Source organism: Gallinula chloropus (assembly GCF_964237585.1).
Source record: "Gallinula chloropus genome assembly, chromosome: 1".
NCBI lineage: Eukaryota > Metazoa > Chordata > Aves > Gruiformes > Rallidae > Gallinula > Gallinula chloropus.
In genome coordinates, this window is record NC_140085.1 from 29213204 (window position 1) to 29239590 (window position 26387).

General features: G+C 43.9%; 1 protein-coding gene across 1 annotated transcript; it reads left to right on the plus strand.

The window, feature by feature from the left end:
* The first annotated feature begins 664 nt into the window (after positions 1-664).
* BEST3 (bestrophin 3) lies at positions 665-25521 on the plus strand. The gene is made up of 10 exons (XM_084268258.1): positions 665-711; positions 4997-5170; positions 6885-6979; positions 7577-7810; positions 13985-14139; positions 14887-14964; positions 15367-15519; positions 18948-19028; positions 20359-20510; positions 22939-25521. Exons 2-10 carry the CDS (start codon positions 5019-5021, stop codon positions 23837-23839), a joined length of 2001 nt encoding a protein of 666 aa, XP_084124384.1. The 5' UTR covers positions 665-711; positions 4997-5018; the 3' UTR covers positions 23840-25521.
* Positions 25522-26387: the final 866 nt, after the last annotated feature.

A 26387-nucleotide genomic window follows, 5' to 3' on the forward strand; every position in this document is an offset into this window, starting at 1 on the left:
TCATTGGCTCTGATGGGATCTCTGGTAACAGCGACTCTGCCCATTTTGAGGGATGGGTGACTTCTATCCCGAAGTCCTAATTTCCCAATTAGAATCAGCAATGCAGTGGGGGAGCAAAGGTGTGCCCCAGGGTGGGATCCAGGTGCAGCTGGGCACAGTCCCGAGTTTGGTGGTGTTGTCTCTGGTCTTCCCATTTAGGTGTAGTCAGTGCTACTCACTGATGTGCCTTCACAGGGCTGGCTCAGAGACATCACACTTTTCAAGAGGAGTCTTGGAGAAAAATATTCCCTTCTTATCCATCCCGGTTTGAGGATAGGAAATAAAATGTAGAAAACTGGAGGTGCCAGAAAAACTGTCGCAATATTCTTGAGTCAAATGAAAGGGGTCCTTCCGACAGCAAGTGGCGTTATAATTATAGACTAGAAAAGAGCAAGATCAGCAGCTGCTGCTGCTGCTTGCGTTTGTTCCCTCTGTAACTGACAGGACAGAGTACTTGGCAAAAACAGACTTCCAGAAGTGGAAAGACATTTTAACCCCTGTTCTTGTCAGTCCACTCCTCCTGGGGCTCAGCAGCAGCAACCCCTTGCTTCAGGTTAAGGGAAGAGCAAGGTGACTATCACGGACCTAAAGGGGACTTTGTCTGGGACATCTGAGAAGGAGGAAGGGTCCAGGATTTGCCTTCGGGCTTGGATCAACAAATCTAAATAGCAGGTCAGTGGATACAGCATATATATATATAGCCTGTTTTTGTATTTGTTTTAACTCAAATCTCTCTCACTCGCTTTCTCTACTATGCCAGAAACCAAGACGTAAGGTGGTACAATGACACGGGGTAGGTCTGTGCAGAGGCACTATTTTTTTATACATTCTGTTATGTGTGCTTCATGGCCAGTTAGCAAACACTGATGGCTGTTATTTTTTACGGTGGTTTGTCTCTGAATCCTGATGCGTCCTGGAATTCTCAGCCAGGCAAAAATCCCATTTACAGTTGGGCTCTATATTAGTAGGGAGAAAGAAATGAAAAGTTTTATTTTCAGGTGTTTATGCCTAAAGACTTCCGATGATCTTACTAAAAGTGGAGTAATATGTAACTCGCATTTCAGCCTGTGCTTGAGAAAGTTTCAGAGAGGGAATGAACACTGACTGAGAGGAAAAGCAGCATCACAGATACAAGCCAAAGTCTCTGCAGCATAAAATGGGCATAACTTGTGTTACATCCTCAAAACTCACAGATCCACACTGGAAAGCCTATCCTTATATCTGTTAATGAAGTTGAGGGAACACGATTAATAGGAAAGTTCCTCTGGTATCTAATCACATGCTCTCTGTCCTTCTGTGGCCCCGGCCAAGACAGCGCTCAGGCAGGAATGTGCTGGGGGGCATTGTTATGCTTTGCTCTTCCTATCCATCTCAGTTTTAGCTTTTTAATTTCCTGTGACCATGAGTAATGTTAGAAGGACTCTCAGTCAACATGCTGCCCATGAACCAAGGGCTTGGGACCACCTTGCAAGAACCAGAGCCAGAGCAAAGCTTTAAGTCGAAACTTCCCATCGGTGGTGGGGCTGTACCCAAGAGGTTGCAGTTAGTTGTTCCTGGAGGAAAAAAAACAATTGCAGGTTTAAATCTGTGTTTGTTATGTTGTGAAATCTAAACAGACAGACACATAGCTGTCTTTTATTATTTCATGTAGTCTAAAGGGTTCTTAGATCACCCTAATCCAACCTACTGAGTATTTTAGGACATTACACTACATTAGCCTGAAGTTCTTATATGAACCCAATGATAAAAGTTCAATAAAGCATTTGCTTATCAGGAAGCTAAACCAGTGCCTATCAGGCAAGGCAACCAAGACACCAAGGCCTGAAATTGCTGTAACAGTCCCACTTTTATTTGCCCCATTTCAGAGTCAGAAAGAAAAATCTGCGGGCATCCAGTGCCCCAAGCCTATGTGAAGACTTTCTATATAGAGTCAAGGGCATCAAGTGAAGTGCTAAGGGAAGTGGCTGGAATCTGATTAAGTGAAATATAGTTGCTTGAATCAATCAGGTAAATTGCACTTTGTGGAGAAAACTCTCCTATCTAATGTGGGGAAATATTCTTAACCCTGAATCCTATTATCATTACAGCTCTGCAGTTGTGGCCATAACCCATCCACTAGACCTTGCAAGATAGGATTTGCTGCAGCTCCATAGAGGAGGTGGTCCCTTTTTGTTCAGCTCAGCTAGTGGCCAGTTTCTGGCACCATCCAGTCACTGATGCCTGGGAGGACGACTCCTTCCTGAGCTTCATTTGCAGAAACTGAGCTCCATGGATTTTACACCAATCACTGCCTTCCTGCAGAGCTGCAGATGCCATGAGGTGCTACAGGCAATCTTGTTTCCTCCATGGCCCAAGACAAAAGGGACTGAACAGAATGTTTCAGAGATGCCCAGATACCAGGGGAGACAGCAGAGCCACTCAGCCCCAACCCTCTATGTCCCAGCTATGCAAATTCTTCCTGAAGGTCATCCTTTGTCACATTATATGCTCTCATCTTAAAGATCCTCAACCACAGAGCATCTATCCATTCCCCCATTTCCATATTTGGTTGCCCCCACAATTAGTGATTGATGTTTTACTTTGGACTGCATTTGTCTAACTTAATCTTCTAATCATTGCACCACGTTATGCTGGGGGTCTGGGCTCCCACCAGGCTGTAAAGGCTTGCATTATCAGGTATCTTTTCTATATTTAAGTCCTCACTCACAGGCAGTCCCACTGGAAGTTTCCATTGTAAATTGGATATTAGTGAGAGAGAGAGAGTGTGACACTTCTTAACGACATTGCTTGAATGTGCATCCTCCTTAGCATTAATGTGCAAAGACTAAAGTCCTTTTACAGTGATCCCAGGAAACTCAGTGTGTCGTTAAGGGTATCTTTGTACCCTGTTCATCCCCTACAGCCCAGACACAGGCTTCTCCCATTGTTTACAAAACCCAGTATCTGCTGGGGAATGGAAATCTCTGCTTCCATTTTCTTAAGCGCTGCATCCTGACCACAGGCTTTTTAGCAGTCAGGATTGCATTTCTGCATGCCAGTCAGCCAGTTTGGCTCCCAAATTGAACTTTATGGAGTTCAACAACAAGAACAAAAAATTTAAAGGCCTGTGCCAAGTGTCAGAAACAGGAAAACTATCATTTGGATGCTAAATAAACCCATGCGTCTTAAAAAAAAAATAAATCTTCAAGCCCATGCTGGCAAATCTCGAGCAGCCGTTCTGCAGACGAGAAGAGACAGTCTGACAGCAGTAGAAGGCTTATGGTGTCTTTTCCCTGCTGATTCCCTCAGTAACTAAAAGAAAAAGTGGCACTTTTACAGCTGAATTTTAATGGCTTGCTTTATGCTCTGCATCAGAGCTTCAGCCAACTTGCATAAAATACTATTAAGCCATCTATTAACTATGGGTTCAGATTATTTTTTTTTCTGACAGTAAATGACCTACACTGACATCAAGAAAATATAGGTAAGAATCATATTTATGGTGCACAGTAGCTATCCTGAGCTTGCCTTAGTTACTCCCTTTCCCGCATGCTGTACAAAACTGCTTTTATCCATGAAAAGTTTGGTCCTTTTTTAGCAAGCATGTAAAAGTTCCTGTAACATCTCCCTGCCCTGGATGTGCAAGTAGCAAACCCAGTGTAAAATATTTGCAGGTATGCTTTTGGTGCTGCTTTAACCACGCAGTGTGGCACGTTACCTGCCTGAGCAACCCCATGGCTTTTTTTGCATGGCCACACAATGCTGAACTATATTGATGGGTATGTCTAGCTGCCAAGTAGAGAAATAACAGGGTTCCCTGGCTGATCTCTGCTGCTGTCATAACTGTTAATAAAAGAGGCAGTCTCCAAATCTCATTTGGGTTTAGACAAGTATAATTACCAAAGCCAGCTAAAAATGCTGTCAGGGGAGGAAAGTGCATTTGTGAAATTTAGCTTTCACAGAATCACAAAGTGTTAGGAACTGGAAGGGACCTTGAAAGATCATCTAGTCCAGCTCCCCTGCCAGAAAAGGATCACCTACCTGGGTCAAATCACACAGGAACGCATCCAGGCAGATTTTTAATGTCTCCAGAGAAGGAGACTCCACAACCTCTCTGGGCAGCCTGTCCCAGTGCTCCATCACCCTCACTGTGAAAAAGTTCCTCCTTACATTCACATGGAACTTCCTATGCTCCAGCTTGCACCCATTGCCCCTTGTCCTATCACTGGCCATCACTGAGAAAGCCTGGCTCCATCCTCCTGACTATTGCCCTTTACATATCTATTGACATTAATAAGGTCACCCCTCGGTCTCCTCTTCTCCAAGCTAAAGAGACCCAGCTCCCTCAGCCTCTCCTCATAAGCAATGTGTCCACTCCCTTAATCACCTTGGTGTCCCCACGCTGGACTCTTTCATGTCCTTCTTGAACTGAGGAGCCCAGAACTGGATGCAATATTCCAGGTGTGGTCTCACCAGGCAGAGTAGAGGGGGAGAAGGACATCTCTTGATCTACTAACCACACCCCTTCCACCTTCTATTGATGGATTGCTGACAAAGTTTTGGAAAAAAAACCCCAAACCAAGTAAATTTACTTCCTTTTCTTTGCTCACACTGGACTGGAGCAAACTGGGAGTAAGCAGAGGCTTCAGAGATGTAGGATGTCCCTGCAGCTGCCACCCAGGCAGGTGGTCACATTCAACGCTAGCTGTTGCTTTTGGGAGTCTTTGAGGTAAAGCCCAAATTCAGCCTTGCATCAACCAATCTACAGGTCCCACCGGGGCTCATAACTGCAAAATTTTTTATTTCTCTCTCTCCATGTGTATAAACACACACAGCATGCATTTGTGTATACATATATTAATATATGTACATATATGAGTGCATATGTATATGCATCTATCTATACAAGGGTGCATTCAGCTTCGGATACGCTGCCTAAAATGTTGTTGGTTTCCTGCTTCTCTTCTACTGTTTCTAGGCAGAGCCTGCCAAGAAAGACGATGACAGTCACTTATTCCAGCAAAGTAGCAAATGCCACTTTCTTTGGATTTCACAGATTACTCCTGAAGTGGAAAGGCAGCATCTACAAATTGCTGTACAGAGAATTTATCGTCTTTGCTACCCTTTACACGGCGATAAGTGTGTTATACAGGTACACTCTTTCCAATTCACCTCTCATTAAATGTTATACCGAAGGTTTGCCCCTCATAGTGTTAGGCTGATGAATGATGGTTTGGGGAGGGAGGTTACAATGTAGTCATTGTCTTTTCCTTGGACCTTTTCTAACGTTCTTTCCTTCCCACATTCCCTTTAATGTTCCAGAGAAAGCACATAAGGCATAAACAAAACATCGTCTCTGGTATTCAGCTGAGTTCTACTTTCAGCCCAGCGTTGAGCTAGTGTCCTACTGAAGTAAGGCCAAATAAACCCCCATAGCTAGCCTCTGCTATATGGCTTTTATCATGCTGATGTCAAGTTGGCGGCAGCGAGCGTGCCTCTCAGCTTGTGCCTCTCAGCTTTACATGATGAGTGCAGACCTTGTGTTCCACTTGCAGAACCATGTCTTCAGTTGCTTGGTGGTAATTTCTTTAGCAATGCTGAAAGGGAATAATTTGAGAACTGGGCTATATAGTCAAGAAAACCAAAGTTTGGCTTAAAGCTAGGGCGGCATGGCAAACTTTATTTTTAAGCTTGCGAAGGGCAAAGCAGAACTGCAGAGAAATCAGACGTGCTTAATACCCATGTGTCACCTCGGAGAGTTACATTGGAAGGAGTGTTGCTTCTTCCACCAAGGTGTGAATTAAATACCCCTATGACAGATGCAATGCCTCAATTAGTACAGTGAAACTTTTAATTGGCGACGTGCACTATGCAGAAGTATCAAAGTCATGATTCAGCTCTTACCTTGATCTGTAATTAGACCTCAGTGTTTGCTTCTTATGTTCAGCAAGGAGAAAAAGAGCTTCAGTTTGTCTGTGATTAATCACTAACTTTCAAAAAACGTTCAGTAATCTCTACCTGTAAGCTCAGAAGGGAGATTATGGAGTTAGTACATGAAGAAACACCAGAGTCGTACATTTATTTAAATTAATCTTAATTTACTGAAATGCCAGGCAATGAAAGTCCATGGTAAAGCTTCCGTGGAAAAGCCATGGAAAGCTTTCTATATGCACTGCAGTTTTTATTTCACGATTATAACACAAACCCACCAAATAATTGTCATGTATTTCTTTCACATGAAATCAAAGATTAACTGTAATATCTCCACAAATAAAACAATTGTTCACATTTAACTTCTTGTATTTTATTACATATCTTTCTCCCTGGGCAGAGGCTGCCATGCTCCACTCATTGTCTATCATTTGGTGAACATGCTTCTTGCTGCAAAATGAATACTGTTGTTGTGGTTTCAATCTTGTGGTAAAGAGAAATTGTATTGGGGTAAGAGTAAAATCTGCTGCACCAATGCAGCATTTTCAGACAAGAGCACTTAGAGGTTGGTGACCTTTTGCAATCCGTGGAGACCTGAGCGTTTTTATGAAGTAGCCCTCTGAAAAGCAAACTCTGCCCACAGACTTATGGTTTACTGTGGTCTTCGGTCTGTATAAGACTGCAAGCTAATTCTCCTAAATAGTAATGCCAGTCAAATTAGTCACAAGAAAACTGTAAGGACCAGGAAATAATATTGTCTACTCCTTCAGCTTCTTTGTTACATGCCAGAAGAGTTCAGCACTTTGAGAATTCACTGGAAAACATTAGCCAGGGTTGCTTCTGATTGCAGATCCCTCATTATTTAGAGTTAGTTGCACTTTGCAGTTAGGGCCAGAGGATTATGAACGAACAGATACATTTTATTTTTGCTGCAGATTTTTTCTTACAGGTAGCCAAAAACGGTTCTTTGAGAAATTATCAATTTACTGTGACAAATACGCTGAACAAATCCCAGTCACTTTTGTGCTTGGTAAGTACCAGTTACATGTGAAATTATTCTCCAGTGCTGTTTCTGTTCAGGCATCTTGAGAATGCCTGTGCATGGAAGCATGTCAGAGCTGAGGGGCATGTGGGAGGTTAGAGGCTCACAATAAAATCATCAGCTTCCAACAGGTCTCCTTAAATTCAAGCTGGTTTTGGCATTTATAGCCTTAATGTAACAAAGAAGAGTAAATTTTCCATACATATGTGTGGGGGGGAGGGGGGTATTATTAAAAATATATATAATATTACACATATGTGCATATGTAATAAACACACACACACATATATATATACACATTGTGCCTGATCTTTCAAAGCACTAAATCCACTCAAGGTTTACTACAGAGGAGGGGATTTGGAAGTTCATGAGTGTGAGATCCTCAGCTGGAATGGGACATTAAGTCGCCATGTCTATTAAATAATTAACATTGATTACATCGTGGGTATTGTCATGACTTGCTCCATTTCTTCTGGGAAACATAGCGACTTAGTGATATGAATAACACTCTGCAAACTAAATCACAGTAACCTACACAGGAATCCTGATAGGCACTAGACTTTTTTTTCTCTCCATAAACCCCAGGTTTCTATGTTACTTTGGTGGTGAATCGCTGGTGGAACCAGTTTGTGAACTTGCCCTGGCCAGATCGCCTGATGTTCCTCATCTCTAGCTGTGTTCAGGGCAGAGATGAGTATGGGCGCTTGTTAAGGAGGACTCTCATGCGCTATGTGAATTTAACATCTCTGCTGATCTTCCGCTCCGTGAGCACAGCCGTGTACAAAAGGTTCCCCACCATGGACCATGTGGTAGGAGCAGGTACTGGAGTCTTCTCCTCCCCAGAATTTCTGTCCTTTCCCTTCTGAAATGGGGCCACAGGGACGGAAGGAGCAAGGCTCATCTGTTACTTCTTTGGCCCCATGTGCACCTCATACTAACCCATGTCAATGCTACCATGTTTTTGTCAGTGGCTTAAATGACATGCCTGTAAGTGTGCATCTTCAATACTCTTGAAGTCTTCATCTAGCGACACTATAGACATCAAATGAGTTTGAAACTCATGGAAGCAACAGACCTGCCCCAAACACACAGACATATGGAGCAGGCACAACATTCTCCAAGGAGTGAAAAAAATGCAGTTGTGATATAGTATGATGCAGTAGGAACAGTGGCTTGTTACATGGCATTGCCTTGATATATGTGTAGTCACTAGAATCACAGAATGATGTCATTGTCTTGATTGGACGGGACCTTTCAGGTCATCAAGTCCAACCATCAACCTAATCAGCCAAAACCACCACTAAACCATGTCCTTCAGTACCACATCTACTCAATTTTTAAATATCTCCACATTTGGAGACTCCACCATCTACCTGGGCAGCCTGTTCCAATGCCTAACAACCCTCTGTGAAGAATTTTTTCCTAATATCCAATCTAAACCTCCCCTGGTGCAACTTGAGGCCATTCGCCCTTGTCCTATTGCTTGTCACTAAGGGAGAAGGATATAACTTATTCTAGGATATAACTTTGTCTCTGGCTCTGCAAGCACTTCCCAAGCATAGCTTTATCTCAATTTATTTTAGGTATACTGCACATTTTAAGTGTTGTGATATACTTCAAAAACCCCATCCCCAAGGATTTTTTTCTTCAAATCGACAACCTCACCTTAAGCTTAGTTTTCCAACGACAAATATACTAAGTATTAATCATGTCTTTATTTTCTGTTTATTTTGGTAACACTGTGAGTGTGATGATTGGGTAAAAGAATTTGATCATGTAAGACATTGATTGTGGAGGACTGGCTGCTTAGTATTTAAAGGCAAGGTGTGATGCTGTTCCTTCCATCTGGTGTGGTCAGTGTCAGGGGTAGGACACCACCAGCGCAGAGAGGCAGAGATCTGATCCAAACAGGGAAAGCCATAATTCTTTACTGAACGTCTTGCATTTCTGAAAATTATTCCCTTGGCAGAGATTAGAAAGCAAAGTCATGGCAAGTTAAAATATGCAGTGTGTATATACATATATACATTTAAAATCTGTGTGAGAAGCTTTGGATATTAAAAAAAAAAATCAAGCAAAATACAGAATTCACTGATTATAGAGAGAAAAAAATATTATGCTCCATTCAGTTGGCTTTTGAAATTGCCTTCCTTGTACTGTGCAACAAAAGTGTTTACCTGAGCCTGTGAGAGGTCGAGGAAGCTTCTGTCGCTCTCCCCAGCAATCTGCTTCTAGCGTGCTCTGGAAAATTACACCACTTCCAGCAGGCTAATCCAGCTCTGCCTCCCTATTGCTAAAGACAATCTGTTCCAAAAGAGACAAAATGTTGCAGCATCATGCCCAAATTGTAGGCTGGACGACAAGTTGAGGTTGTTTGGGTATTTTTCTGAACAGTGAGAAATATTCCAGCCGTAAGCTGGATAGCTGAGTATTGATTCCATAGTCAGCCCTGTGGGCTTCAGTACTTATTCTGTAGGTTTTAATGTATATCGTGCCACGGGATTTTTGTTGATGCAGTACTGAGCACTTGAGGGTATATTTTGCTCTTATTAACATCCAGTGATTAAGACAGTACCCTGCAATTATCCCCTCCCCGGCTCCCTGTGGCATTATGCATCCGACTGCATGGGAGTGCAGCGTTTGATACGAACACGAGAGGCTGGACCTGATCCCTACGGCGCGATCGTCACCGCAACAACTTGTGCCGACTTCGCATTTCGCTGGCGCTTCACTGGGAACTGCTGCAGCGCAGCTATCGCTACACATTCCTCCTCTCAGCAGACAAACTGCTCAAATTCACAGATTTCAGATCGGAGAGCAGTATCGTGTTAGTCTAGCCTGACTCATCCATAACACAAGGCATAAAAGCTTACTCACAACATCCTTTATCAAGTTGCAATTTCTGACTGAGCTGTAATAGCTTCTAGGAATATAACCAGCCCTGATTTAAAATTCAGCTGAGCACGGTGGAGGCTACACCACATCCTAGTTGAACTGACATTCACAATGGTGAACTTCTTGTTGGAAAGCGAAATTGTATTCTCAGTCTGAACTTCCACAGAGTCATCTTCTAGAGACCATATTTTATAGTTGCTTTGGGCTCTTTTTCTATTTGGATGAAAACAACATTTTCTCTCTAATAGCAGAGTGCATAAAGGCTTGAATAATACTAGGAGCTCCATCTTCAGTGCTGGATCTTCCTCCTAACTGTTTTCTAAACTCTTTTTTAGTTTTTAGCATTAGTTATGGAGCTGTAGGCAGTACGTGCATGTAGATTTATGACATTATAGAATTATAGAATAATAGAATGTGAAAGGTTGGAACGGAGTTTAAGAGGTCATCTAGTCCAACCTGGCACTGGAAGGCTGCTGTAAGGGGTACCCCTGGAGCCTTCTCTTCTCCAAATTGAACAAGCCCAACTGACTCAGCCTGTCTTCATAGGAGAGGTGCCCCAGCCCTTTGATCATTTTTGTGGCTCTCCTCTGGACACGCTCCAACAGGTCCATGTCCTTCTTGTGTTGAGGGCTCCAAACTGGACACAGTACTCCAGGTGGGGTCTCACCAGAGCAGAGCAGAGGGGCAGAATCACCTCTCTCGTTCTGCTGAACACACTTCTTCTGATGCAGTTGGCCTTCTGGGCTGCAGATGCACATTGGTGGCTCATGTCCAGCTTCTCATCCACAAGTACTCCCAAGTCCTTTTCCTCAGTGCTGCTTTCAAGCACATAATCTCCTAACCTGTACGGACAACAGGGATTGTCCCAACCCAGCTGCAGGACCCTGCACTTGGCTTTGTTGAACCTTGTGAGGTTCACCTGGACCCACTTCTCCAGCCTGTCCAGGTCCCTCTGGATGGCATCCTGTCCCTCCAGCACATTAACTTCACCACTCAGCTTGGTGTCATCAGCAAATTTGCTGAGGGTGCACTCAAATGGGCTGAGGGTGCACTCAAACACTTACGATGCTGAGTACTGCAGTATGTATGCTGTAAGCATCAAACACCCAGCAGCAGTCCTGAGTGGGACTTGGCTACAAGGTGCAAGAGGGAAATTAGATGCTCAAGAGCATGAGTCTTAAAAAACATGGGTAATGAGTCAGCAGTCGGGCAGAGAGAAGCCCAAAACAGCTGATAGGAAATGCTGAAGAGAAACACGAGGTGTGAGCCCAACTACATGAATACCTATGGACAGCTGAATGCTGCAGTCCCAAACCTTCTACTGCAATAAAGTACCTACATTAATTCTTTCCCATGGAAGCAGAAAGTGAAAATTCTGTCTGCTTGGCCATTAGCACACTCTGGAGATGTGGGAGACAACCACTGTTCAGTTCCTCCATCTCTATCCACTAGTCTTCAGAGTGTTTGAAGTGAGTGCCCTGAACCTGTTTTACCTCAAACCTCTCAGTTTTGATAGGAGAACTGAATGCTCATTGAATCACTTCAGGGAGAGCATGAGTGACTTTTTCTAGCCAGACTTGTGTTCTCATCAGTAATTTTCCCATGAGATCAATGTGGTTGGCACTGTCCATACTAGGGTCCTTTAGTTTTTACTGATGGCATCCCATGTCAAGCTTTCCGTGCTTTCGCAAGGATTCGGTGCCCTGTCATTTCTTAGATCATCCTTTTCAAGATCTTGGCACAGTGTTTGCCAAATATTTTCAGATTTCTGGAGCTGCTCCAGCCTTCCAGTGCTTGTCAAAACCAGCATTCTCGTTCAGAGAGCTCCTCAGTTAATTCTTTGAATACTGTTGAATATAAATAGTATGACCGTATTTAGAAACCATTTAATTTAATAACTGAGGTTTGATATCCTCCCCTGTATTTGTTGGATTCTAAAGTGTTTTAGTGCCGCAGCAACAGCGAGCGGTTCTGAACTTCATATTGTTTGTATTGCCATAACCTTCACCAGCAGGAAGAACAGTCCAGGCTTGATTAGTATTGCCTGTGCTAAGAATACCAATCATTACTTATAGCCCTCAAAGACAATATGTAATCAATATAAACACGCAAACCTTAGCTTTAAAAATAATGGCAGTTTGAATGTTGCTGTTAAAAGAACAAGGCTTTGCTGTGGTTTTCTGAACAAAAAGGTATCCAAGGTGTCCAAGTTCAATAGAGAGCTGAACTGATCCTTGGGACGCCCTCAGATAATAACTTCCCAGAGCCTCTCAAGTGACTTGCATCCAGTGTTTACTCCAGGCTGTCAATATTCTGCTATTCTGTCTGTTTCAGCCTAGTAGAAACATCTTTTCCTGTCCCACGATGAGCAGGCTGGCCAGCCAAAAATCAAAGGCAGCCCAAAAGACTGACTTCAGGAGTCAGGACTCATGACAAGCAAGTCAGTTTGCCTGGTTGCCTCGTTATTTCTATGCAGTATATAATGAGATCTATTCACAAACTCCCAAGGACCTTTAAAAAGCTGTATCTTATTCTGTTCTCAAACTCCAGGATTCTGCAGGGGCAGTTTCTTGCTACTGAACTTTACCACAGAATTTTCTGTCCCATCCTTGTGCCCCTTCTCAGTAGTTCCAGTATTTCATTCCTCCTGTTTTGATTTGTGACATTTTCCTGAACATCAGAATATGTAAGGTCATTGTATTTAACAATTCTCCTTTTACTTAATTTACATATTTATCCAAAACACAACTGTGTTTGTGTATAGTTATTCCTTTGCTGCTTTATGCATCACTAGCATTGTTCATAACAGCAGGGTAGTTCTTAGTTACTAGTTGAAGACCAGAAGAAAACTCCTGTCTGGTCTCAATTCCCTTACCGAATTTTCAGCACTCACAATTTATTGGCTGAGACCCTTATTTTGGGTCTGTCTTGTTATTAACTTTGTCCTGTTTTGGACCCAATGTCAACACAAGAAAAGAAGCTTTATACCCACCCTGATAGGTGACACACACCCAAACAAAAACTAAGATCCCCCTGACCTGAAGATTGCTTCCATCCCAGAAAAATACAGGATTTGGAATCAAGGAAATGTGAAGTTCCCCCTCATGAATTTTCTGAGGTTGCTTTTCACAAAAAATGGGAGGAAGGAGGAGAACAGAGCAGAGCTTTCCTACCCACAAAGGAGGTGGAGATGCTGTTCTAAAACCCAGCAGCTCCTATGCCAGCCCTAGGCAGAGAGCTGCTCTACTGCCTGTTCAGTCCCACACAGCCCTGGCTCTCCTGCTGTCTGACCTTGGGCTTGCTTGCAGCAGGGGGAAGCAGGGCTTCACACAGCCAGGAGAACTCCGCAGGAAACTTAATACCTTCCCAGCACCCTGGTGAGGCAAATCGCCAAAGAGAGAGCAGCTTCAGCCTGCAGCCCCACAGCATGTCATCTGTGTGTCCCGCTAGCAGCGGGATTTCTGTGCACAATTCCTTTTCCACCTCTTTGCCCCCCAAAGAAAGTATGAAACCCAATCTGGCAGGGACGCATTTTGCTGGCAGAAGGCATGCTCTCTGTTGAGCTCTGTTTCACACGTGCACTTGTATCCTCTGTTGCTTGCTCACTGCTTTGCAGAATTGCCATAAAATTGCCAGAAGGTCATGTCACTGCCCTTACACAATATGCTGAGACGTTGCTAAAAGCTATCACTGCTGAAAAGTGATAGTTTCTTAACTGATATATCCAGTTCCTTATTTTTCTGAAAGTAGAATGTGAAACTAGAGAGTCTTCTGTACAATCCTTGGCATTATATGTATCTACAGTATGTCAGTGGTTAGATATGAGAACACAGTTAATAGCAAATTATTGCATCTGTTGATCAAGGGGGGTTTTGCATAGCTAGTTATTGCAAAAAGAAATCGTTTCAAGCAACATCCATCCTGGAAAAAAAGAAAAAGCTTTATTTTTTTTTTTAAATGAGGCTACTAGCTAGAATTATCCGTAGTATTTTGCATAGTCTATGCAAAGATAGCATAAACAGATTCAAACACATTCAAAACTTATCAGTCACACTGACTGCACAGAATAAATGGAGTCTTTTTATTTTATGTAAATAGGTTTTATGACAAGATATGAAAGAAAAATTTTTGATGACCTGAAGTCTCCTCACCTAAAATACTGGGTTCCATTTGTCTGGTTTGGAAATTTGGCGTCGAAGGCACGAAAAGAGGGAAGGATTAGAGACAGTGTAGATCTGCAGACACTGATGAACGTAAGTAGAAAAAGTAAATATACAGAAAACTAATCTGAAATGGCTATGAGGTAGCTTTTCACTTACATAGTTTGATTTAGCATGCAGGACTCTCTAGTGTCATCTAAATGATCTTGAGATTCATACTGCTTTTCTCCATGTACCAATGTACATTCAAGCACACACAGCAGCAGGTCACTGGAATTGTATTTATATGACTGAGAAGTTATTAACTGAAGAAACAAATTCATGAGTAAAAAATTATTGTAACAGCACTGTAAATTCATACTTCTTCTGTTGCTGCAGGGGAAGAAAAGAGAATAATTTGACATTTGGAAGATTTTAATATCAGCTGCAGGGAAGATAATCTCCCTAAATATTTCATTAAGTGGTCAAACATCTTTTTATGATATAATATATTCTCTTTCATATATCACAGGACTGTAGGCAAGATAGAAACAAAAGATAACTTGTGAAGAAATATGTACTATACTAGGCATTCCAACTCCATAAACTAAGTGATTATTCAAACGTGACCATGGGGTGCTAGATATAACTGTGATATCAATTTATCTAGACTAGACCATCTCATCTCTTAGGGGTTTTTTACATGTGCAAAAATGAATTGTAACAAATGTTTATCATTTAGAATTGAACTTCATGCAATTTTGCTTTGCAGGGGGTTTTGTTTTGTTTTGTTTTGTGGTTTCTTTGGTGTGGTTTTTGGTTTGGTTTGGTTTTGTTGTGAGATGTTTTTTTTCCTTGTAGGAGATGAATAAGTACCGCTCCTGGTGTAGTCTTTTGTTTGGTTATGACTGGGTTGGAATTCCATTGGTCTATACCCAGGTACTGAGACATTATCCTTTACAAAATTTGATACAAATTTCTCTGAAAGGGGAGTTTGCTGCACAACATCCATAGGATCCACCAGAGTCTCTGAGCTGTTGAGCACTCGTTGACTCACACAGGACTATGGAGACCTGGCTAACTGTTTAAGTCATATTTAATGCAGAGGTGTTTTGAAGGCCCTGCATAATTTGGGAGAGGGGAGGGAAGCAATGAAATGTTTTTATGTTTCCTGGGTCTTCTTCCTGGCTATAATTATTCCTGTGGCCTCTCTATTTGTAGTGCCTCCCTACAGATTTGTAAATTACATGGCAAAAAGCAGTCAGAGGCCTTTGGGTAGGTGTTGCCTTATGCATGAGATTGTATGATTGCATGATTTCAAAGAGGTTTTGTTCTTTGCAGGTTGTCACTCTGGCAGTCTATACTTTTTTCTTTGCCTGCCTGATAGGGCGCCAATTTTTGGATACTGACCAAGGGTATCAGGGACATGACTTAGATCTTTACATTCCAATCTTCACACTGTTACAGTTCTTCTTCTACGCAGGATGGCTCAAGGTAAACTAGTTTTCTGGAAAGGTCATGGGGGAACCCTCCCTAGGGGAGCTGGTGAAGGTGTCAGCTGAAGTCAAAGCATCAGATTTGTGGCACACTGTAAAATCACCAAAGATTAACGGAGTTACAGAAAAGCTGAATTGAGCCCAAAGTGTCCTGTGGTCATAAATAAACATAATCCAATACATTTTTAATTATACCTGCCAGATCTTACAGTAAGAAATGGTCAGGAACCTGGAAGAGTTATAAAAAGTTAGTGGGACCAGCGCTGCCACAACTCCCCAGGGAAGTATTACTCTCACAGAATCAGGTCTCAGGACTTGGACTATGAAATGACGGATGAAAGATTAAAAAAATAAACCTTTCACCCACTTCACTGTGTGATGGTGACAACATTGCTGCAGACCTGGCATGGGCTGAAAGGGACTGAATCATACTTTCTTCTTGTGATCAAAGCCAGCCTTTAGAATCTGCTGTTAACTTAATCAGATGCAGGCAATTAAAGGTCTCCAGTTCCAGCGGGCTATCAAACAGTGACAGCCAATATTGCCTACAACCCCACTGTGTAAAAACATTCACTAAATTAAAAAAAAATGGTTTATAGAAGGAACTGGATGCTACTCATCAGCCCATTGAAGCCCAGTTAACGTATCGCCATCGATCTGACAGTTAAGGGATTAAGCAACGTACCTCGTGGCAGTCCTCTCCTCTGCAGTGAGTATTAAGGTAGACTCACCAAGAAAAAGTTTCAAATGAAAAGCAAATTGGTACATTAGGGTCTATGTGCATTAAGATTTGCTTTGGGGATTATTAATCATGGCTGGAAACGTGAAGCTAACTTTTCTGTTAGAATATGAATTGCACAAGATTGCATGGTTTTAGAGCCCTCTTCCCACAACCAACTTGAAAGGCCACAGAAGAGAAGGCAGCTCACAGACCTGGTGGATTGCAAGGGGCAGAGAGAGTTCATGCAGGGCACAATGCTCTACTCCTGTGTCCTAAGAAATCGTGGGGAAAAGGGGTTTTCTGCATAAGGACCAGCCTGGAGGGGAGCAGGGGAGAGAAAGGAGGGGAGAGCAAGCTTACATGGCAGGGAGGGGGGGTAAGGCCACACTGCTCTTGCAGAAATGTCAGGGTTTATATCTGGGCAACGTCTTCAAGGATTTTACTAGTGGGTTACAAAATTGTAAGCTGTTCCCCTTGACTGCCCTGACTGCTCTCAAAGCAAGGAATGGTTTCCCTTTCATTGGCACCCAAGGCTCTCAGTAACATCTCTTCCAGTTAGGCTCTCGGCTTCCAGCCAACTCCTGGCTATGGCACGTATGAGATAAATGAAAAATCTGCTGCATAAGGAAATGAAAGGGAGGAGAAGCAGTTTTGAAAAGCAAATTTAATATTGGAATGCTATCTCAGACCGGAGGTTTGTCCGAACCTGCAGTGGCCCCGAGTCAGGATATTTCTGTCTTGAAGGTTACAGCCGGTTTCCTGCTGAGTGCGCTGGGCTCTGGCTGCCAGGCTGCAGAAAGGCCCCTGAGCTATTGACTTCCAGTAACTTGGCAATTCCTCAGAAATGATGGCTAGGCTGAGCTCATTCCTTGGCCTTGGGCCTGGTTTGTTATACCTGCAACAGAGGGGCAAAGTTTCCTACCATGTGAGGCACTTCTAAATCCCCATTTTCATTACAGCGATAGACAGAGAGTCCAAACACAGGGCACAGCTGTCCAGCGTTACATTCCTTTCTGGAGAATAAAGTCATGCCTCACATGCCAGGGCCCGGTCAGCAAATCAAAAGGCCACCACCACTGTTCCGTCTGTCCCAGCCCTGTTCACTATTTTTAGCTCATGTGACAGGTCTTACAGATTTTTGGGTGGCGATCCCCTGGTTTGCATTGAGCTGATCCAGTGTCTTCCCTGGAGAGCCACAGTGCAGTCTGGCTCCTTCCTATTGCAGCACTTCCATCACTATACCCAAAATTCAATGCCATGGGGCAGACCAACAAGTGTGAGCAGAGGTGTACCCTGTCTGCTTTTCACTCCTCCTGCTTTACCGGTGTTTTCGTTGTGTTAGTCTGCTCAGTAGTTCATTTGTTTTCTTCCACCATTGGCCCAGGAAATGCTGGCCTGGGACAGTCAGCAAGTGCTTACCCACTTGTACAGCCTTGGGTCACACAGGAATAAATAGCCAGGGAGCGACTGCCTTGCTTATAATAGTCATTTAGATCATAGCTGTCCATAGCGAGGTTAATGAGCAGGGCTGTTTGATCATACAGTCGCTTCACCCATATCCACATTAAGCTGAGAACCTGGCCACTGCTCCTGAGCACGGCCCTGGTGAACACCAGGAAGGCATGGGAAGGTCAGCAAGAACGTGAATGACTTCAAAACAGGGATTTGAAAAGACAAACAGAAGGAGAAAAGCATGAAGGGGAGAGGGAGAGGATATTTAACATCAGTGTACCAAGGAACTGAGGAATAGAGAGCAGTCTGAAGTTCCTTTCTTTTTTTTTTTTTTTTAATTTTATTATTTCATCTTGCTTTTCTCCCCCAGCAGCTATAAGTTTTTCCCCACAATATGCTTTGGTGATCATGGGGATGGGGTGAGGGGGGCAGTCTCTGGGTTTTTTTCCATTTACTTATTCCTTTGTTGAGGGCAGGACTGGGTAAGGCTACGGGCAGCTAGAGAAGTTTCCTTTTCAGCGTAGTGCCCAGACTAAGGCACCTCACCACAAAGATGACTGACCTCACTGTTCAGTTGTCTCCTCTACAAGATGGGCTTCTTCCCTCCACTTTTAATAACCTCCTGTGCAGAAACCCAAACCAGCAGGCTGAATGGCAGAACAAACTCAGGTCCTGTCTCTTGGCTTTGGCTAGCATGATGCCGAAAGTCCACTTGACTAACTCTTTTGGTGGGCTCCTTTTCCAGAAAAGCTTCAGAGGGATGCCATCAGCATCACACCCAATAGAGAAGCAGGGGCTGAGGGCTGAGCTGAAGAGGTGAGCTGTACTCCCTTTGGGAGACTCCAGCTGCAGGGCTTGGGAATACTGACCTGATGGGCTGGAAGAGTATCGAAGACCATAATGCAATAACAGCCTCTAGCTGCTAAACCATTCATTTAATTCAGCCCAAGACAACAGTAAGGAAAGGTAATTACTGTCTTATGGGACAATTACCATGGCCCAGACATTTCTCAATTCCCAGCAGGCCAATGCTGACAATCATGATTGACAGCACCAACAAGTCATGGAGATATGAATCTATAGGGAGAGCAAGCTGTTCCTTCGCTAGGCTGGCAAAACCATCATATGGGAGCTCATGCTATGATTGCAAGTGACAGGCAGGGAGAGAGAGAAAAATCAGATCCCATTTTCTCTGCAGCAGCAGCCCCGACACGGCATGCCAACCTCTATTCACTGTCTCATTTTCCTTTCAGGTCGCTGAACAACTTATTAATCCGTTTGGAGAAGATGATGATGATTTTGAAACTAATTGGTGCATCGATAGAAATTTACAGGTTGCTGTTGCTATTTCTTCTCAGGGCTTTATCATGCCATAGACTATCATTACATTTAACCCCATTTCTTATACTGAGGTACAAATTAAGTGCAATGAGTGTCACTTAAACAAATCCTTTCCTTGAAGGAGCACCTATGGCTGTGATCCTCAGATTTTATTTTTACAAGCTAATGCACCCTGATTTTGGTATTTGGCATTTCTTGATGGCTGACTAAACATGGAAACAGCTGACCTCAAACTATAAGCTCACTTTACGCTTGGAAAAACACGTAATGTAGGTCAATCCTGCAAAATCCCAAAGCCATCCGTTCCCGCAGAGATAAGAACACACTTTGCTAATTTGAATGTCTAGAGATTACAATAGTGTATAGGAAACTTCCTTTAAAAAAAAATACTGCAGTGAACATACCAAAAAGACCAAGCAGATCCCTGAACTAATAAGCAGGGACCGTGCCATGATTCATGGTGTGATACTGCCGCCCACGGCAGCATCTGTGGTTGGCACAGGAGCCAGTGTCCTCAGTGGCAGGAGCTGTGGGATGACTGTGATAAGCATTTATTGCAGTTACTCCTGATTCCCAAATGGCTCTTTCCTGTCACACCCAGAGAAGAAGAAGCCCAAAGGCATGAGGAGGTCCCAGGCCACCCACTGCTCCCCTTGCAGGTAGCCCACTGTTGTGGGCTACTGTTGGACACCCCATCTCCTGGGGGCCACAGGGGCTGTGAAGCAGGGAGCAAGGGCAGGGAAAGCAAACCAGCATATTAAGCAAAGCGATCAATGTAGGTACATGTGGGAGTGGGAAGGGTCTTCACGCTGCCAAAGATGCTCTCTGGCTTAACACCACTCGAGGGGACTCGTGTAACAGTGCTGCAGAGCCCTTTGTATAAAGTACATTGGAAGGTTCTAGAACAGGATGGTTGCATATGTGATTCTGCATGTGTTAAAATGCAGACAAAGCCAATCAGAAAGCTTTGCGACCTCTGGAAACTTTAAGACACACAACTGATGCTCTTAACAGACTTCCTATAGCACATAGAGGATCATATGTCCATTTAACCACATCACGTGTGAGGAAAGCACTTCAGTCTGACACAAACATCTTCACAGCATAGAATACTTCAGTTGCAATAAAATCCATGCCTTCATGCACGTAGGGTGGTATGGAGGTATTTTATAATACCAAGTCTCTTCCTAATGCCCAGGCCAGTATACACAGCTTACTTTAAAGGGTTTCCAGAAGAGACATTGACCCAGGGAATACAAAGCAGATTATTTCATATACTGTACTACATTGAAAGTGATGTGATTTATACCCAAAAACTCTAAGGTCTCACTTCTGGCGGTGGATGAGATGCACATGAACTTGCCAAAGATGGAGAAGGATATTTACTGGAATGATTCCTCTGCCCGGCCACCCTACACAAAAGCAGCTGCTGATTACTGTATTCCTTCATTCCTTGGGTCGACTATTGAAATGGGGTGAGTGGCACTAAGGGTCCTCAATGGCATCAGAAAGATCACCGCCCTCCGCTACAGCGCACATGGACTGACAGACCGTCAGCGCACGGCTACAGGTTGTGACAGTACTCTGAGTGGGGAAGAGAGAGATGGGAAATGCTGTTAGAGGGGGAGTGGACAGGCTGGTGTTGGTGGGGTAATGTCCCCAGTGCTCCATGTGCTCATATCAATTGTACACCCATAGCTTAAACAGTATAATTAACAATAAGAATATGTTTGCAGGGAGGGCTTGTTATAGCCTGAGCACAGGATCACATCTGAAGGCAGTGGCTGTCTTTTCTTTATAATCCTTTATTTATTACAGCTTCTTCATACGTCCCCAAGTCAGCAAAATAACTATTCCTTTGTCTGTTTAATTAGAGGGGGGTGGCTATTATCAGTCCAGACTTCTGTGAGGATGAACAAAAGATGATCTGAAACATTGTATGGCTTTTCATTGACTAACAACCTAGGCCTGAAGGTTGGAGTGGTCAGATTTTGTGAAGGGTTAAAGAAGAGGAGTTATTTGCAGGGATCAACCCAAGAATCGTTGTTAGATATAGACAGGATGTAGGATTGCCCCACATTGTCAGGATCTATATGAGAAAGCAGCGACAGGCCAGATAGCTTATAAGCGGTTGAGTTTAAACACTTATGGCATGCTGTAATATAGAACAGGTTAGTAAGTGTAAATACCATCATCCCCAAACAAATACCAGGGCAAGTAGATGTTTTTATTTGGAAATCTTATAAAAACCTTTATAGTAGCCATTTTTTTAACTTTAAATCTTATCTCAAGAAGTATTGAATCTTTCAAAAATTTTCCAGCTTTTATCAAATGCTTCATTTTTCATTTAGTTTTGCCTGGAAATTGCTGTTTCCTTAGTTTTATTCCTCTTATTTTTCCATTTTTCACGCATAATACTACAAAGAACAATGGTTCACATGAGTTCCTTTTACCACCCACACTTTTTTCAGAATTTATTTCCTTCTGGAAAAACTATAAAATGGCCAAAAAGAAGAAAGTAAAAAAGTAAAGAAGAAAAACTTATAGAATATAATTTAATTTATTACAATTAACAAGGGGGAAATGTGGCAAAGAAAAAAACATTATTAAGTCTGCAAGCATTTTTTTAATAAGCATTTCACATGAAAAATGAAGGGAGAAGTGAAAGAAAAATAGCTCCACATTAGCCTCTGATGTGTTGACTTTTTTATTACTTTCTCCCCTGAACTGTTTCTCTGTTCATCTCTTAAATGCTGGGTGTTTCTGATGCAGACTTCAAAAACAAGGTCTAAAGATACATTCAAGTCCAATAGAAAGGAATGAACCTTGAGCCCAAATCCATAGTGTTCTCCAGATCCCTCAAGCCAACATCTGGAATAGATCTCACAGAGGAGAGGTGGTAGATCACAGAATCACAGAATCACAGAATTATCAAGGTTGGAAAAGACCTAAAAGATCATCCAGTCCAACCATTCACCTATTACTACTAGCTCCCACTAAACCATGTCCCTCAATGCCCCATCCCTGGAGACTCACAAGGGCAGGCAGGACAATGGTCTGAGCAAACTGACCTTGTTGAAGATGTCTCTGCTCATTGCAGGGGGTTTGGACTAGGTGATGTTTAGAAGTCCCTTCCAGCCCAAACTATCTTATGATTCTATGATCTTCACAAATGTTGGATGGAATTCCTCTGTCCCTCTGGATTAGCACTGCCTCCCTGTGATCCTTGCCTTAGATTTGGCCTGAACCCCTTTGTCATCCAACCCTTAGGACAGGTAACTACCCCAGTTTGGCTTGTCCTGTGGGGTACACTGAGTCAGTAATGTGCACTGAATTGCCTGGCAGACGCAGCAGTAGTCGTTCTCACGAGCCACAAAGACTGGGCAGAAGAAGGGTACCAGGTACAGGTGGGACTTTCAGACACACTGTTGTGCCCCAGAAGTAAGTGAGATTTGGCTGAGTAATTCCAACAGTTTTTTAGACAGTCACACTCTGCTTCCAGGAGTAGTTTTTTCATTGTTGTTATTTTTGCCCAAAGGATTCTCCTGAAAATGTACCTGCATCACTGAGCAGGGCTTATTTCTCCCCTTTCCCTCACCCTAAGCACATGCCTAACCATGTGGAGCTGCTAGAGAGGGCAGCAGCCCAAATATGAAAAGGTGCCAAATGCACAGTGGCTGGACACCCTCCCAACCTGCATGAGGAGATCTTTCTGTGGGATCTGGTGGGTCCAAAGGCAAAGGCACTGTTTCCTGGTACCCTCGCCCCTCTCATGCCATTCCCTGGGGACACAGGAGGACCTTGGTTCCTGCCTCTTCCTGCTGAAACAGCGGGATATATGTGCATGCAGATGACATGCTTCCTATGTGTAAGTGACTGGTACTACCTGACTTTATTTGGCAGGCTGGCTGATACCGAATTCCTCTATGGAGAGGAGTGGCCCTGGGAAGAGGAGAAACACCGACGGCAACATTCAGTGCTGAGAAGAGTCAAGAGATTTCTCAGTGTCCACGAGGGCCCTTCATCTCCCTCTCACCGGCGCTACAGCCGGCAGACCAGTGAGAATTCCGTGTTTTTCCCGGCGGATGAAAAGGGGCACATCAGGCGGCTGCAGGAAATGCACACAAGGGGGAGACACTCTACCTCCAGCTTCAAGAAGAAACATGAGGGCCTTGACAGAACGAACAGGCTTCACAGTAGCAGAGATCTAGGACCCATAACTGAAACCTCAAGGAGTGAGGCACAGTTTGGCGACAGTGACACTTCATCTGAGACAAACAAGCCGGTTCCTGAGGTCATCATCTCTGAAGCTGAGGAGGAAGAACCGGATATGCTGGGCAAACCAGCTCTGCAAGCAGAGCACACAGCAAGCACTCCGGAAGAAAAGCTCCAAAGGAGCCAGACTGAGGAAAATGTGACTCTTCTGGACCATCCCGTTTTCCCCCCAGAAATTACCACATACCTCCCAGGCTCTGAGGTGCATCAGTCACTTCCTACTGTGATAGGGGAGCCCAAACATGAACCACAGGGTGGTAACATAGCCGGTTTCATAACGGATCCTGAAAGAAACCTTCAGCGATGGAGCTTACCAAGCTTCCACAGTCAGAGTACAGGGCCAAATGCCGATGCTGTGCTGCCTTTAACAGATTCTAGGACACCTTCACAACAAAGCTGCGGGGGAAGAAATGTTACTTCTGCTGCTTCTCCAGAGACATTTGAGATGCAGCATTTATGGGAAAACCTGGAGAGTAAAGAAACAGCCATAGTAGATTTTTCTAATGAGAAAAGTGAAAGAAAACTTTGACCGTGCTTCTCCTGCATTTGACTGAGCTTCTCATCTTCTCTTGAAAGTGGTTCTCACACAGATTTGCTGAAAGTGCAGAAGGGCAGACAAAATGCTGACTGAGCAAGATCCAACAGAGGATTTGAGCAGCTAGATAGGAGACGCTGTGGTGATACGCTTTGAGCCACTTGGTCACTGACTTGAAGTCTGTGACCCTGTAGGGAAAACATTTATGGGGAGAACTGGGAGCCTCAGGAGTGGATGCAAACCAGCTAGTGCACACAGCAGTGAGCTGTGTAGGCTCACCAAGAGGAAACACTAAGGTTATGAGAAGAGCAGAGGTGGTTCTGCCTACCTCGCACCCTCCCTAAACACTGCTGCCTTCAGGTTAAGGTTGATGACATACTTGCAAGACCCACCTACAGTTTTCGTTTCTACCCACGTGGCCAGAAGGGGAGGTGTGGGCTCAATTCCCCCCTCCTCCCTGCCCCACACCGAGGAGACCAGGCTCCTTGCTTGTGTGGGGCAAGAGCCTGCCCTGCTCCTGCTGAAGCTATGCCACTAGAGTGGAAAAATAAAAGGAATAAATGCTTAACTTCATTAAGAAAAACAGAGCGGGCAAAACTGACGATGACTTGGGCATGGGAGGTCTGAACCTTGGTCTCTGCTCCTCGGAGCATTTGTGTGGAGTACCTAGTGGCTGTTTATTGCAAAACGTATTTCCAGGTGGCCTTCCTAGTGATGACAGGGCTGTGGCAGTCTCAAGAGGTGACACAATTGTAGGGGCAACTGTGCTGAGGGGTCCAGTCTTGCAGAGATCCTCAGCTGGAAGTGCACAAGCTGCAGTTATCACAGGGAGACAATCAAATGGCCAAGGACTGCTAGCAAAAATTGTTCTTCTTCCTCCTACCCTGTTCACATGCTTGCCAGATGTACCACACATACTCTCCATTAACTCAAGCTCATGTCAGCATTAAGTGGCACCTGCTGCTCCAGGAGTGGCCAAGTCACAGATAGCAACCTGGCCTTTGGGTTGCTGCTTCTGCAGGAAGTCTCAAAGTAGCCCCTGAAAGCATTAACAGCTCTTAGCTTTTAGCTCTCACCCATATCTACATGGACACAGACCATAGAGTGATGCCACCACTACCCCACAAGTGTCCAAGTAGATGGTCTCCCTAGACAGGGGAGAAGCTGGGGGGCTGAGAAGAACAGAGAGGGGGAGACACGGAAGATTATGGGAGCTGCAACAGCCAGCAAGTGGTGTTGACTGTATGAACAGCAAGTCCAGACAGCACTTCAGACAATAAACCAGCATCTCTACCAGGCTAACTGGTAGCACCAGTGGCTCCTAGGGATCTTCAGGACCTCCTGAAGCTGGGAAGGGAATAAATGGACCTGCCTGCTCCTGCTCCTCTGGCCAACTGCTCAGGGAAGGAGCCCTTCCAGTAGGCTATCACACAGAGCAGGGCTCTGCTATCTCATCTAGGTAGGCCTGGGGGGAAAAAAATCAACCACCCTCCCCGTTTCTACTTCTTCCAGCTTTGTTCCAGTCTGGGAAGTGGGTCCTGTTGGTGTGGCTTAGACATGGTCTGAGATGTGCCACCCTTTCAAATCCTTGAAAGACGCTAGACAAAAGTACAAATATCTTTATCACTTGAGGAAGAAGAGGACATTAGCCCAATAAAGAGAGCTGTTTAAACTCATATTATGGGAAAAAATGACTTTAAATGAGTTTATGCAGAAAAGCCAAGCACAGATTTCCCAGGGACTTATGGAGGTACTTAGTCACAGCATGAAATGAGGTGATGTCAGTGTCTGATAGAAGCTGAGTAGTGAGTTTGGATCACAGCTTCAGAGTAAGGTGTTCTGGTCCAATCTCACCCTTGCAACACCGTAACAAGTCCTCAGGCAAATCAAGTTGCTCTATTCAGGTTTGACCAGCAAAATGAGAACCCCTTCTCTACATCAGCAGAGAAAAAAATTATTTTCCAGCAGCATTCCCTATTCCTTCCTTATTCCCTATTTCTTCTCTTAGCTGAAGCCACACTTTTCAATTCAATATTTTCTCAATTTAATTACATGTACAACTGTCCAGGACCTCCATTTTCCAGCAAGCTTAACTTCAACAAATGGTAAATTTTAAGCATAAATGATACATTTCAAGGCGCCCAGAGAGCTCCAATCACACAGCTAGACAGAAGGTTAATGCTGTCCTTCTCAGGAGCCTGAAACACTCCTCTATAGCACTTTGTTAGAGTCAGGAGACCAGTACAGGTTTCATGAAAGTCTGGCCATACTCCTCCCAGTCATGCATGTATAGGAAGGGTTTCCAGCATCTGTGGAGAAAGTCTGGTGCATTATCTAGCTCTCTCTTCACAGTACATAAGCTTGAGAAACTGTAAATTCTGTAAAGTGCCCAGTACCAATCTCCACTGACGGTCCAGGCCCACCACACCTCCTCACTCTCCTTCACACGGTTTCCACCAGGGCCTCAGGTGTTGGAGCAGAGTGCTCATCTCCCCCAACCCAGAACTCAGTACATTTCCTCCTGGCACTGCTAAGCCTGAAG